The sequence below is a fragment of the Saxophila tyrrhenica genome (assembly GCF_035928015.1).
Source record: "Saxophila tyrrhenica strain CCFEE 5935 chromosome Unknown scaffold_7, whole genome shotgun sequence".
Taxonomy (NCBI): Eukaryota; Fungi; Ascomycota; class Dothideomycetes; order Mycosphaerellales; family Extremaceae; genus Saxophila; species Saxophila tyrrhenica.
Window position 1 is genome coordinate 1,028,101 of NW_027041739.1, and position 13,586 is coordinate 1,041,686.

The 13,586-nt window shown below is 55.3% G+C and overlaps 6 protein-coding genes across 6 annotated transcripts; 3 read left to right on the top strand and 3 right to left on the bottom strand.

The window, feature by feature from the left end:
• Positions 1 to 13: 13 nt before the first annotated feature.
• On the bottom strand, positions 14 to 1,178 carry LTR77_005129 (uncharacterized protein; the record flags this gene model as incomplete). The annotated part of the gene is made up of 2 exons (XM_064802378.1): positions 14 to 847; positions 915 to 1,178. The coding sequence occupies 2 exons, from the start codon at positions 1,176 to 1,178 to the stop codon at positions 14 to 16; spliced, it is 1,098 nt and encodes a 365-aa protein (XP_064659739.1).
• A 23-nt stretch (positions 1,179 to 1,201) lies between these two features.
• Positions 1,202 to 2,505, bottom strand: LTR77_005130 (uncharacterized protein; the record flags this gene model as incomplete). The annotated part of the gene is made up of 2 exons (XM_064802379.1): positions 1,202 to 1,550; positions 1,628 to 2,505. 2 exons carry the CDS (start codon positions 2,503 to 2,505, stop codon positions 1,202 to 1,204), a joined length of 1,227 nt encoding a protein of 408 aa, XP_064659740.1.
• Positions 2,506 to 2,993: 488 nt separating this feature from the next.
• Positions 2,994 to 3,937, top strand: LTR77_005131 (uncharacterized protein; the record flags this gene model as incomplete). The annotated part of the gene is made up of 2 exons (XM_064802380.1): positions 2,994 to 3,033; positions 3,081 to 3,937. The coding sequence occupies 2 exons, from the start codon at positions 2,994 to 2,996 to the stop codon at positions 3,935 to 3,937; spliced, it is 897 nt and encodes a 298-aa protein (XP_064659741.1).
• Positions 3,938 to 4,083: 146 nt separating this feature from the next.
• Positions 4,084 to 4,956, bottom strand: LTR77_005132 (uncharacterized protein; the record flags this gene model as incomplete). The annotated part of the gene is made up of 2 exons (XM_064802381.1): positions 4,084 to 4,596; positions 4,795 to 4,956. 2 exons carry the CDS (start codon positions 4,954 to 4,956, stop codon positions 4,084 to 4,086), a joined length of 675 nt encoding a protein of 224 aa, XP_064659742.1.
• Positions 4,957 to 5,034: 78 nt separating this feature from the next.
• Positions 5,035 to 10,711, top strand: LTR77_005133 (uncharacterized protein; the record flags this gene model as incomplete). Its single annotated transcript, XM_064802382.1, has 9 exons — positions 5,035 to 5,093; positions 5,146 to 5,560; positions 5,615 to 5,840; positions 5,897 to 5,928; positions 5,989 to 6,357; positions 6,407 to 7,680; positions 9,091 to 9,387; positions 9,633 to 10,606; positions 10,662 to 10,711. The coding sequence occupies 9 exons, from the start codon at positions 5,035 to 5,037 to the stop codon at positions 10,709 to 10,711; spliced, it is 3,696 nt and encodes a 1,231-aa protein (XP_064659743.1).
• Positions 10,712 to 11,332: 621 nt separating this feature from the next.
• On the top strand, positions 11,333 to 12,469 carry GLY1 (Threonine aldolase; the record flags this gene model as incomplete). The annotated part of the gene is made up of 2 exons (XM_064802383.1): positions 11,333 to 11,794; positions 11,849 to 12,469. 2 exons carry the CDS (start codon positions 11,333 to 11,335, stop codon positions 12,467 to 12,469), a joined length of 1,083 nt encoding a protein of 360 aa, XP_064659744.1.
• Positions 12,470 to 13,586: the final 1,117 nt, after the last annotated feature.

Sequence of the window (13,586 nt, forward strand, 5' to 3'; positions counted from 1 at the left end):
GCGGCGGCCAAGTTTATCCATGAGCCATGCGCCTGTTGCACACGTCAGTTGTACACTCTGCACCGTTGGCTACCCTGAGAATGTTACCGATCAGCGAAGCGAATATACCGCCAGTGATCCAGCCACAGAGCAAGATCAGCGTCTCCTCTGGATCGAAGCCAAGCGTGCTGTAAATCAATGGCGAGAAGTTGTTGATGACCGTCACACCAGAAGCCTGACCGAGGATGCCAATGAGCATGGCAATGACAGCTCTTCTTCGATTCGCCCTCTGGGAGAACAACGCCTTCCAGGAGGAGTCCATCGTCTTGTCCTGCTCTGCCTGACCTTGCATCAAAGCAAACTCAACGCGGCCTGAGTCAAGCTCTTCCCGACCTTTGTGCAGCTTGTGGACGATCTTTTCGGCGTCTTCAAATCGATCCTGCATCAACAGCCACCGAGGAGATTCTGGCAGTATCGGCAGAAGCAGCAGCATGAGTGTGGGTGGAACTAATGCTAAACCGAGCGGCGCCCGCCACTGCACGACCGGGTCCGAAGCGTGGAAAAACGCCAGCCCCATGTACGACGCCAGCGAGTATCCGAGCAAGATCATGACACCATTCAGCCCGCCAAAGAAACCTCGCAAGCTCGGTGGTGCAAGCTCGGACGAGTATACTCCGCAGACTGGCACGAAAGCGTTGGCACCCAAGCCCGAGATGAAGCGAAAGGCGATGAACATCCCTGGATCCTGAGCCGCACAGCACATCACGCTGCCGAGTATGCTGAAGAGTGAGCAGCACAGTATACCGGTTCTGCGACCCCATTTGTCGAGGACGTAGCTGGAGCCTAGGACGCCGCATACCGCGCCAGCCTGCATATCAATCATCAACAAACGACTTTTGGCTCTTTCATGCTCGGGCAGAGGAGGATGTACTCACGAAAAACATAGAGGACATCGCGCCCTCCAGTTGCGGCGCATTTTTGGTCGGCTCAAAGGTCTTCGGATCCACCAGCTGCATGTACAGCCGGAACGAAGGCTGTCCCAGCGTGGAGCCGATGATGGAAGAGGAGTATCCGAATGCCAGAGGACCCAGGGCAACGAGGAAGCAGATGCGGAAGCTGTACCATGTGAACTGTCTTGGGGAGCCTGGCGGAGTCTGCAGAAGGTTGACGGCTTTGGCTGGGGCGTGCATGTTAACCATCTTGTCGAAGAAAGATGAGGCAACTACTGTGGGTGAACATGCAGCTGCTGGTGGGTAGTGTTATATGGGTGCTTGAGCCAGCGGCGGCGACCATTGTCCGCTGGAGGCTGGTTTTGGCACGGTAAGTTTCTGGCTCTCCGGACTTTCGACTCTTCTGGACTTTGGAGACTTGCTTCCGGTCCCATGGGGTTCTGGTGGACCTGCGTTATGTGGACCCATGCGCTGCTACGGAGAGTGCCGATGACAGACCGCTTCGTACAGGCAATACGGACATCACGGCTCTCGGACTTCACGGGGACCTGATGTAGACTCAAGTTGACCACTGTCGGCTGGCCATACACGGCGGGAATGGAAAACCTGCTCTGTGGCGTTCTGGATCGTAAGCCGGAGAAGTAGGTGACAACGATTTCAACATCGCATTGCTATTCCTCTCTCACGTGCTACCCTACAGCTGATCTGCAAACCACTCCACTGCTGCAGCAATAGCAGGGCCCTTCGATGTTGTGTAAACAGAGAAGTGATGACCCTCAACCTCGACTAGCGACTTTGGCTCCTGCGCTGCTTCAAACGCATCCCGCTGGCCTGGCACAGGATCCTCCTTCGCAAGTATGAACCGAACCGGTGTCGGTCCTAATTGCTTGATCAGCGGAGTAATATCAGCCAAAACCGTAGGTGCATAGCTCTGCAGCGTCACCATTCCAGTATAATTCCTCTTCTCCTCCTCACTCAACGTCTCCAACATCTCATGCTTCGGCTTGTCCCATTCCCTGGCGAACGGCACATATGTCGCCTTCCCACCCAGCAGCCTCAGCTTGCGATCTTCCGCCAGCTCCTTTCGGAACTTCTCAAGATCAACGCCATACCCAGCCATTCTCGCGCCGGACAGCTCAACCCAATGCACAACCGGCGTCTGCGCAACCACGGCCTTCACTCGTCGATCCACCGCTGCGATCGCGAGCACATCTCGTCCTCCAAGGCTAGTCCCCCAGAGCCCGATTCTCTCCGCATCAATCTCCGGGGACGTCGTGGCATAGGCGATCGCATTTTGCAGATCCGTGAGACGGCCTAGATGGTCGACCTCTTCTCGCGGCTGGCCCTCACTATCGCCAAAGTTGCGGGGATCGAAGTATAGGGCTGCTATGCCCGCGGCCGAGAGGGAGGTAGCGAGATCTGGTAAAGTCCATTCTTTGAGGCCGCCGAAGCCATGGACCAGGATTGCGAGGGGGCAGGGGCCGGGAGTGGTGGGGAGGTGGAGGAAACCGTGGAGGCAGATTCCGCTGGAGGGTATTTCTATGGCGGTACGTGCGAATACTGTTGGGGCGGCCATGTTGTTGCTTGATCAAAGAACAAGAAATCCTTGGACATCTTTCGAAATAGGCTCCCTTCTATTCTCTGACAGTCTCGGTGTTTAGCAGCTTGCGAGCAGCGATTGTTGGCAGCACTCGGCGGTGGCGGCGCATCACAAGCTCGATGTCCGCTTTCTCCGTCGAGCTTGTAGCTTGACAATGACTCGGATACTCGCTGCACTCTTACGGCTGAACTGTTTGCGGAAAACATCCACGGCCAGGTGAGGAGTAATACAACTCGGCAGTGTCAATCATGCCGACGCTCTGGCCGAACCTGGTGTTGTCGTGGTCAAGCTCGAATGGGGCTGAGCTCGGGCTTACTGAGCGCATATGTTGCAACGAGGTACATACGATACAGCATTGTCTCCCTTCTTCGGCTGCTTAGCAGACATCTCTGTCTACAATCTCGTTAGATTGCAAAACCAGTATACGATTAGCTCGGTAGCTCTGCTTTGCAAAATCAACAAGGATGGACTTTAGTAGTACGAAGCGGACAGCGAAAGACCATGGTGAGCAACGAATCTAACCCTCACGGGAAGCATGTTGACGTCCCTAGGCTATGGCTTCACCAAGACCGAGCACAACGACACTTATGCCGCCATAGACCCAACGAAGGCCGACCTCAGCGGCAAGCGAGTCCTCATCACTGGGTCTGCCAGAGGACTTGGGCGAGAGATAGCATTATCGTTCGCCAAAGCAGGCGCTTCCGGCATTGCGTTGCTCGACATGCTTGATGTAGCTGCTACGACAAAGGCCATTCCCGAAGCCGCATTAGAAGCAGGACGCCCTTCTCCCGAGGTCATCCAGCTTACGATCGACATCACGAGCATCGATCAAGTCCAACAGGCCGCGGAGACGATCAAAAGCACCTGGACCACTCTTGACATCCTGATCAATAACGCTGGCTACCTTGCCTCATACCAGCCGCTCGGCGACTCAGATCCAGACAAGTGGTGGCGCAACTTCGAGGTAAACGTCAAAGGCGTATACCTCATGACCCGCTCCTTCTTGCCGCTCATCCTCGCTAGCAAAGACAAAACCATGATCGTAATGTCAAGCGTTGGCGCCCACCACACCCTCCCAGGTGGTTCTGGCTACGAGACAACCAAGTTGGCTGTGCTGAAAATGAACAGCTACCTCATGGCTGAGTACGGTAGTCAAGGTCTTCTGGCGTATGGTGTGGCTCCAGGCGGTGTACACACGGCTATGGGAGAGAGCTTTCCGGAGGAGTTTCATCATTTGCTGTCGGATAGTCCGAGGATGGTTGCTGATACGATGGTGTTCTTGACGAAGGGAAGGAAGGAGTGGCTTGGTGGTAGGTATGTGGATTCGAGGTGGGATATGGTGGAGTTGATGGAGAGGAGGGAGGAGATCATGGAAAGAGATCTGCTTAATATTGGGCTGAGAGTCTAAAGTGATTTGACGTTCGTGGAATAACTTCTAGAGATATTGTGTATCTGTTATAGCTACGAGTCCAGGTCGTTGATCACTTCTGAGTGCTAACGAACCCCGTCGAATTTTCAACCACCCATGAAATCCCAATCGCGACTCAACCACACTCAACCGACCTTCATCACCTCCGGATTCCCCTGCGTCCACCCTGGCGCAATCGAAAGCTTCTTGATCCTCCACAACTCTCCTTCGCGCACGATTTCCGCCTTGTAAAAATTGCCAAACAGGTAATAATCCTGAAACTCCGGACTCGATCCCTCCCCCTTGCGAAAGTGCTGCGCCAGCACACTGCTCGTAAGCTCAGCAGAATCTCCGCTGACAGTGCATCGGATGTTGGTCGCGCTGTGAGTGGTGTCTAGGGCTGTTCCCACACGGTCCATCAGGAGGTTGACGACTTCTGTTCGGCCGTGGGTGGATTTGGCGTCCCAGCCGAGCTTTTGGAAGGGCGTCATGTCCAGGACCATGTCCTCGGTCATTGATGAGGCGGAGAGCTCGTGGCTGCCTTCGTCCAGAGCGCAGACGAAGCGGATTACTGCGTCGATGGCTGCTTCGCGGTCTGTAAGGCCTCCGGCGTTGGGCATTTTGTCGGTGTTTGCTCTAGGCCACAAGTAGACTTCTTTCTGTCGTGTTGGAATTGCAGTAGGATGAAGTGGAGGAAGATTCGCTGGTCAATGAAGCGGTGGTAATAAAATGCCTACATATGAGATGGAAGGTGGCAATGGAACGTCGACTGCTCACGCGCAGTCCACGTAATTTAGGTCTGTTGTCCGCCATCTCCAGAAACACCTACCGACGATATAGTCTATGAATGAACGAACCGTATCTGGACGCATCAACACGTCCATGTCATTGGGCGGTAGAGGTGAGGAGAGAGGTGAGGTCGTGAGCACAAAGTCCGTCGTCTCCGCGATCTCCGTCCGATCTCCCCTCGTCCTCTCGGTGGCGAACTCTCGGCGGTCCGCCATGTCCATCAAGAACATTTCTCGAGCCGGAGAAGACAATCATAATGGAGAAAGCGCAATTGCACAAGTCTTCAACTCCGAGGACCAGTCGTCACGATGCCTGGCGACCGAGCAGTCCGGAAGCCGCTGTCCTGTGGGCCATGTCGGCATCGCAAGTATGGCTTCCTTACCTTTGCAATTGGCAGGCCCATGCTAACAGTCAGCCAGGCTGAGGTGTGATCGAGGCGTACCAGCATGCTCCAACTGCGTCCACCGCGGCGACATCATCGCATGTTCTTATGCTCAGCGATCTCGTCCAACGAGTGGGCAACCACCTCGTTCACCGGCCTCGGGCTTAGACCGCAATGCTCAGGATAAGCTTGACCAGTTGGAAAAGCTTGTGGTTAGTTTGTTTGATGAGAAGCGCAATGCGAATCAAGTTGTGACTCCGGCAAGCACTCGGGATGCTGGCAGCTCCGATGGTCATGTTGTGTCCTTCGACAGCCAGCAAGCCCCTGAGCGCTCGAGCGGCGAAACACCTCGTAGTGTGCTCAGCGATAGCAGTGCCGGCGCTGGGCTCTGCGGGAGCAGCGAGCCACGGTGGTCTGTAGATGAAGCACGATGGGCGTCCTTGATGAATGGGGTGCGTATCATTCCAAGCCCCCGTACCTCTAGGACAAGAAATGACATATGGCAGATCAACGATGTCCGCGACTACCTACGCATACAGCACGAGAAGGATGACCAGCAAAACCAAGTCACATCCTCATCGCTGGAACGGTCGTGCGATGACTCCGGACCGACGCTGTTGTTTGGGAGCTCACGGAGCATGAGTGATAAGGAGATACTCTCGCATCTGCCTTCGAGGCATAGTTGCGACATAATGGTTGAACGGTATTTTGCGCATCTCTATCCTCCATTGCGTAGGTAATGCCCATTGGCATGGCTGAGCGTAAAGGCCGAAAACTGACATTAGCAGACATACTCCATATACCGACGTTCAGGAAACAGGTATCGTCACGCATTACACCATCAGTCTGAACTCGGTGCTGATGGAACAACGTCTCACAGTACGCCAGATTCTGGATGGATCCTCTCAACACCTCCATGGCCTGGGTCGGGCTCCTGTACGCCATGCTTAGAATCGCTGCGTTGGACTATCTTCGAGAAGAAGACGAGCCTCTAGAATGGCAAGGCAAATGTCAAGACCTCGCCATCAACTTCCGAAACCGCTTCACGGACTGCATGATCGCTGCCGATTACCTCCAACCCCAAGAATATCTCATCGAGGCATTGTGTCTGCATCACTATGGTGAATACGTATCAAGTCGCGATGCTAAGTCTAGTGTCTGGGTGTTGACGGGCATGATTACGAGGTTGGCGATGCGGATGGGTTATCATCAGACGTCGCAGCCTACGCTGGAGTCTTCTCCGTGCAAGGTAGCAGACACTGTGCCTTGTGATGTGGACTGTACTGACAAGTACACAGGATGAGATGCGGAGACGAGTATGGGCCTTCATCAGACAAGGCGACATCATGATATCCTTCCAGCTGGGCCTGCCAGCAATGGTTGATCTCTGGGACAGCGACGCCAATCTTCCACGCAACATCTACGACGCAGACCTTGACGAAGACTGCACAGAGCTACCTCCTGCACTCCCTGACTCCGAGCCGACTGAGGTCGCCTTTCTCCTTGCGAAAACGAAGCTCGCTTTTGGTTTCTCCCGTGCAGCAGCAGAGATCAATCGCTCCCCATCCGTCAGGTACGAGCGTATCCTCGAGATCGACCGCGAGCTACGGCATGTCTACGACAGCATCCCCGGCTCATACAAGCTTGGGGCACTGTCTCAGCAAGACTCGCTGATCCGGACCTCTGCCAAGTTCACGCTGGCGAACATCCATCACAAGTCCCTGTGCGTAGTGCACAGCAGGTTCATGAAGTTGGCAAGATCGGACAATAGGTACTCGTACTCGCGAAAAGTCTGCTTACAGTCGGCGATGTCCATGCTTCGTATACAAGCCATCCAAGACCAGGACATCCCGGTCGACGGACGGATAAGAAGCTTGACGAACTACCAGACCTCCCTGACCATACACGACTTTCTTTTGGCGGCGGCTATCATCAGCAGCGATTTATGCTCCAGTAACTCATCCCCCGAGAAGCAGACATTGACCCCCGGCTTCCCGTCTCGAGCCGATATGACCAGAGCTCTCAGCATAAGCGCCCAGATCTTTGGCCGCACACGTGATTGCAGCAGGGAAGCCGGGAAGGCCGCCGATGTCCTGTCGATGCTCGTCAACAAGCTAGAAGCCGGAGAAAGTGCACCAAATGAAGCCAGGCAACTCGCAAGACAGAAGACGACCCAAGCTCGAGGTTTTCAGGCCAATGGTCAGCCAGCGATGCCTCACCAGCGGCAAGGACCTTCGCCCGCCTCAAAAATCGTGTCTGGAGCAGCTCTTCCGCTCTCTGCTGGGATGACCTCAGACGCATCAGCCGCACAAGAGCAACCCTCTTGGCCTGGTGCTTCTGACCCCTGGAGCCAAATCGGGCTGCCACAGCTGGATACAAATTACCCTCCCATCTGGCCATATGCACCCTTCCACACATCCGCAGACTGGTCGGCAACAGACCCGTGCAACTTCGGCCACGAGGCGGGTTTGAGCGGCAACCTGGACTCAAGTCACTGGAATCCATCAATCGCCATGCACGATCCGCTCTCCACGCTCTGGGATTTGAGCGCGGAATTCGGCACTGATGCACTGTAATACTAACCCATCGCCGTTGGAGGACGTACACGGCGTCTCGAGAACTATGCTAGTTTCTCTACGTCCTGTTGCGTTGTGGGCATTGTTATATTCTTCAGTGAACTTGGAGATGAAGGCACGGGAGGCTGCTCTGTTCTCTGCCATCGAGTTTCTTTGTAGGAGGATCTCGAGACTGCAGTCGCTGTCTATGAGGAAAGAGGAAGCAGGGGATTCAGTGGAAGTGGCAAAGGGAGAATCGTGAGCTGGGAGAGGATAGGAAGCATGTGTAGCTCAGAGGCGGAGAATGCTCAGAATGTGCAGAGACGAGAACGAGACCGGCAGCATTGTATAATCGTTGCTCGTGCTGTAGTCTTTCTTATGGTTGTTGGCTGTAAAGCATGGTGCCAGTCATTTGCACTTGGGAGGAAGCAGTTCGGTTGCCTGCATCGAGAGCTCGTATGCCTTCCATTGTCGTACATGTAGTCTCCGCCGGTCTTTTCGTGCATCTATAATTGACCTAGCAAAAGTTGTCTGCCTCGTATCTCGATGGAAATCAGAGCTCTACAACGCGATTTGGAGCTTCTGTGGAACTTCTTCTCACATGTTCGCCAACCCGTCCATTGCTCGCTGCAAGCTGCAAGCCACGCATGAGCTGTAGCTGCGAGATTCGCGAGCCGTCACACTCTATTGCTCGCCTTTCAGCTGCCATGGCGATGCGCAGAAAAGCGTTACTGGTTGTCCGATGCATCGGGCTGGGATGATCCATCTTGGTCTGCATCCGCGACGCGTCTTTGAATCCGATTCGAGAGATGCAATGCATTGAACGGCACACGTTGCAGCTTCCCAGCCAGAGCATTGTTTTGACAGAAGTTCTGTGGACTGCAATAACCACGAGGCTGGTCTTTTCGTCGGAGCGGCGCACACGAAGCCTTTTCTCGAAGTCGTCTGCTGGGGTGGACGAAAAGCAGATGGCTGTCATCACTCGGCCAACTCGGCCAGTTCCCTAGCGCCTTCCGTGTTGTGTTTTGGCGAGCGCGTCGTGAAAGCTAAAACGCACGACCCAGCCTCTCACCTCCGGCCCAATCGCACACATCTACCCACCCTCCCGCTCGCTCCCACATTCCACTCTCCTGCACGCACTTCTGCACAATTGCATTGTCGACTCCTCACCATCGCACTACTGCAACTACAAAAAGCTCTCCTCGCCGTGCAAGCTGGCTTCTTCTGCAGCTTCTCGCCGTTGAGACGCTTCTCGCAGCTTTACCCTCCACTGCCAACCGACACAGCTCCGCTTGTCAGTCTTCCGTCTCGTTGAGTAGGAAGGCGTGCAAGTCGAGCAAAGCTCGCCAGGCTGGATTTCGACGCCCGAGTCCCGTCAGTATCTCCACCACTCTCCTACGAAAGACGGTATACTGATGACCAAACAGAGTCCCGTTCAGCGTCTTCCCGTCCTCCTACAAGAACGAGCAGACTACGGAATCCACCGAAGTCAAGACTGACGAGCATATCACGGTCCAAGGCGCTGGACGGGAAGGTCAACGAGATCGTAACACCCAGCAAGGCCCTTCCCGTCGCGACGACCGCTACTCACGCGAAGACATCCGCATCTCCGAAGAGGACCGTCGACGACCGGGACGCGTGAAGAGAGAAGAAGACATCCGCATCACAGAAGACGACCGCTATACCGACCGCCGCGACACTCGCGTGGAGATTGACAGAGAGCGGTAAGTACTGCCTGCATCTCCCCTCTTCACCGCTGCCATCACACATGGTTTGTTTTCGCTTTCAGCCATGCCCCGTGCACTCCCCAATCGACTCCTGATGAACCTTGGCAAAACACGCTAGCGCACTAGTGTGTTGTCAACCGGGCAACACGCCTCACTTTCTTCCACTCTCTTCCCTGCATCACCTTCTTGGGCTCTCTCAAACATCCATGTGACTGGTGCTAACGTCTGCATCGTTACACCAGCTACCGTGAGCCATACCAGCGTTACGCCGGCTCGCAGATTGACGTAGAGGACCGCGTCTACGACCGCGAGTACAACACTCGTCACACCCCAGCAACCCAGATCGACGTCGACACCCGCATCGACGTTGCCGAACGAGACTTCCGAGACCGCACCGTACCCTTCGCCGAAGAGTACCGCAGCTCTCGCGGCTGGCAAGACCAGACCACCTACCCAAGAGACGTTCCTCAGGGCTCCTACCCTGAGCGTAACGCCGTCCGCTTCGACGAGAACGTCCGCGTGACTGAGGACTCTACCGTCGACGGTAAACACAAACGTGACATGGGATATTACGACGAAGACGGCCAGTACCACTCCTTCCGCCACGGTCTCCATCGCGCCGCCGACCGCATCTTACACCCCATCCACGGCGGTCACCACCACCACGACCACCATCATCACCACCAGGACCGCGAGGACCGCGAGGTTGTCCGTGAGAGAGACGTGACCGTCGAGGACCGCGAAGTTCAAGTCGGCGCCCCTCGCATCTCCGAGTCGCGCACCATGTACCGCTCCGAGGGACCCTCCAGGCGTGGCCCGCCCAACACCATCACCATCCCGTGCCACTTCATCCGCATCGGTGACATCTTGATCCTGCAGGGCCGTCCGTGCCAGATCATCCGCATCACGACTTCGGCCCAGACTGGGCAGCACCGCTACTTGGGTGTGGATCTCTTCACCAAGCAATTGAACGAGGAGTCCAGCTTCATCAGCAACCCCAGCCCGTCGGTGGTGGTGCAGAACATGCTAGGACCTGTCTTCAAGCAGTACAGAGTGCTCGATATCCGTGATGATGGCCGTGTCGTCGCTATGACGGAGACGGGTGATGTCAAGCAGACTCTGCCGGTGCTGGACCAGAGCAACTTGCTTGACCGCTTGAGCTCGAGCTTTGCTAATGGGCGTGGGTCCGTGAGAGTTCTGGTGTTGTCTGATGACGGTAAGCTATTCCCACCAACTCCTTGCCTACAATTCGTACTAACAATGTTCAACAGGACGCGAGATGGCAGTCGACTACAAGGTCGTGCACGGCTCCAGGTTGTAAGCCCATCGCCTATGACAACAACTTCACGACCTCTTGGGACGGATTGCATAGCATGAGCATGGGTATGAACAGAGCAAAAGAGGAGGTTTGGGTGGTCATTGGAACACAAGCCAGTGTTGCATTGTAGGAACATCCTTGTATCTACTTTGCTGTATGGCTGGGCTTCGATGGCTTTGTATAGGCACCGTGGTATAAGAGGGCGGAGCATATGGTGGGGGGAGGTAGGATAGAATGTGAATAGGTTTGCGTAGCAACAGTGGATACTTGAGCTTTGCTGTCTCGACTCTCCTCTTACCTACTTTCGTCCCCCCTTCTTAGACGAAGAGGAATTGCAAGACGAAGCCATTGCCGCGACAAGCCGACAATAAGCTCGCCCGACGCTAAAACGCGAAGACGACACGCCACGGATCCCTGGAAAGTAAAAAGATTTTGAACACACGCCCTATCAAAACAGTCATTGACCTGGACGACTGCCGGGGATAATCGCCATTGCAGGGCCGTTGGAAAGAATGTAGGATGCTCAAAAGGGCGAGAACTTTTGAGCCGACATTGAAAAAGACATCACCTCTCTTTACCACGAATTCGCCACGCACCTTTCAATTCATCAGAACACCCAGCAACATGAGACGAGGCATCACCACCCAACAAGCCGTCAACGGCGCCAACGGCGTAAACAGCACGAAAAACATCAACGCCACCCATCACCCGCTCACCTGCAACTTCGGCTCCGACAACTGGGCCGGCTGCCACCCGTCCATCTCCGCGTCCCTGTCCCAGCACGCCGCGGGCTTCGCGACGCCTTACGGGGACTCTGCTTTCGACCACTCCATCGCCCGGAAATTCTCAGAAGTGTTTGAGAAAGAATGTGCGGTTTTTTTCGTCGGCACGGGCACGGCGGGCAACGCGCTGGCGTTGGCTTCGGTGGCGAAACCCGGGGGGATGGTGTTTGCGCATAGGGAGGCGCATACGATTGTGGATGAGTGCGGGGCGCCGGAGTTTCTGTCGGGGGGGTTGAGGATTTCTCCGGTTGGGGGGGAGGAGGGAAAGCTTGGGGTGGAGGGTTTGAGAAAGGAGGTCGAGAGGGTGAGCAGCCTCGATGTCCACGGCGGGCGGCCTTGCGCGGTGTGTGTTACGCAGCCGACGGAGAGCGGGACTGTTTACTCGCTGGAGGAATTGGAGGGCCTGACGGCGGCGGCGAGGGAGAAGGACTTGCCGGTTCTGATGGACGGGGCGCGGTTCGCGAATGCGCTGGTGAGTTTGGGGTGCTCGCCGGCGGAGATGACGTGGAAGCGCGGGGTGGATATTCTGTCGTTTGGCGGCACGAAGAATGGGTGTTGGTGTGCGGAGGCTGTGGTGTTTTTCAAACCGGAGATGGCGAGGGATTTCGTCTGGTTGCGGAAGAGGGCGGGGCATCTGTTGAGTAAGTCGCGGTTTGTTTCTGCGCAGCTGGAGGCGTATCTGCAGGATGGGTTGTGGTTGGAGATTGCGAGGCATTCGAATCGGATGGCTGGGGCGTTGAGGGAGATTTTCGAGGGAAATGCTGAGGGGAGGCTGTTGAGGACGCCGCAGGCGAACGAGGTGTTTGTTATACTTGGAAAGGCGAAGGCTGCGGAGCTGGAGAAGGAGGGTGTGGTGTTTCTGGAGTGGCCTGCGCCTGCTGGAGCGCATGTGGGAGAGGATGAGCAGGTGTGTCGGTTTGTGACGAGTTTTGCGACGACTGAGGGGGATATTGAGCGGATGATGGTATTGATGAAGTGATTGCATTTGGATGGATGACTGAAGGATAGATGGATTAGATCATTAGAACTATAGAATACCAAAGATTAAGCATCATGGCTACCGGGTCATTCACAGTCCATCCTACTTCTATCATTGAACCAGAACGGCGCAAATAGAATCGATGTGTGAAGTGAGTAATGTGTATGGCTGGCTCACAGTCTGCGTGAGGCTGGGACATGCAACAGCATGGCTAATGCACGACTTGTAGCAGCTCGAAGTCCATATGCAGCCGTCGTGTGAGGCGCCTCCTCTCCAAAACCGAAACGAAAGTCGTGCCACTGTAGCTGGCGCTGAGTTTGCGCAAAGCAACTCGATCCGTCGAGAAGCAGGTCAACAGCCACACAGACCGCACAGCTTGCTCGACAGGTTCGTCTGGTGAGCTCGAGCGTCGAGGGCAGTCTTGCCCCTTCTCCGAGAGGCGAAGGGGAGGAAAATGGATCGACAGAAAATGAACATACACTAGCGTGGTTTGGTTTGCAGCCAATCAGAGTGCCAGCTGGTTTTGTGCACAAAATGTCCAGGATTGATCTTGAGACGAACATGAGGACCTACCTCCATATCCAGCCTCCTTGAGCGATAACCTTTGGAGACGAGCGAAAGGCTGTCCGATCTATGTCCTACTTGCGCGTCCACCGTTGCCACTACCAGCTCGAAAATGATGATGGGAGGTGCATGAAGCACTGGCCTGACGCAGTCGCAACGAGTGGAGCTCTCCAAATCTTCCGGCAAGGTGCTATACCACAGATGTGAGGGTCAAGGTGGCAGGGATGCAGGACCTCGCACAGAGCTGTCGTTCGGACTCCGGAGGGACGCTGTGGAGCTTGGTGTCGGAGCAATGCATGTAAGAAGCCCGGATCGGCGAGTGTCGCACTTCATCACGATGTTGTTGACGAACACGCAGTGGCCGAACAGAGGGCAAGGAGGGTTGAGATTAAGTTGCGCCACCATCTGGACGACAAGAGAGCCTCCTGCAAATCATCGCCAGCACTTTCATCTCGTTCGCCAGAAGATCAACGAGGCCAAACGACGAGCGCAAGAACGCCCCTTTCGTGCTGAGGTGACGTCCGACGAAGAGACCCGCAGAGTTGCGTCGGCT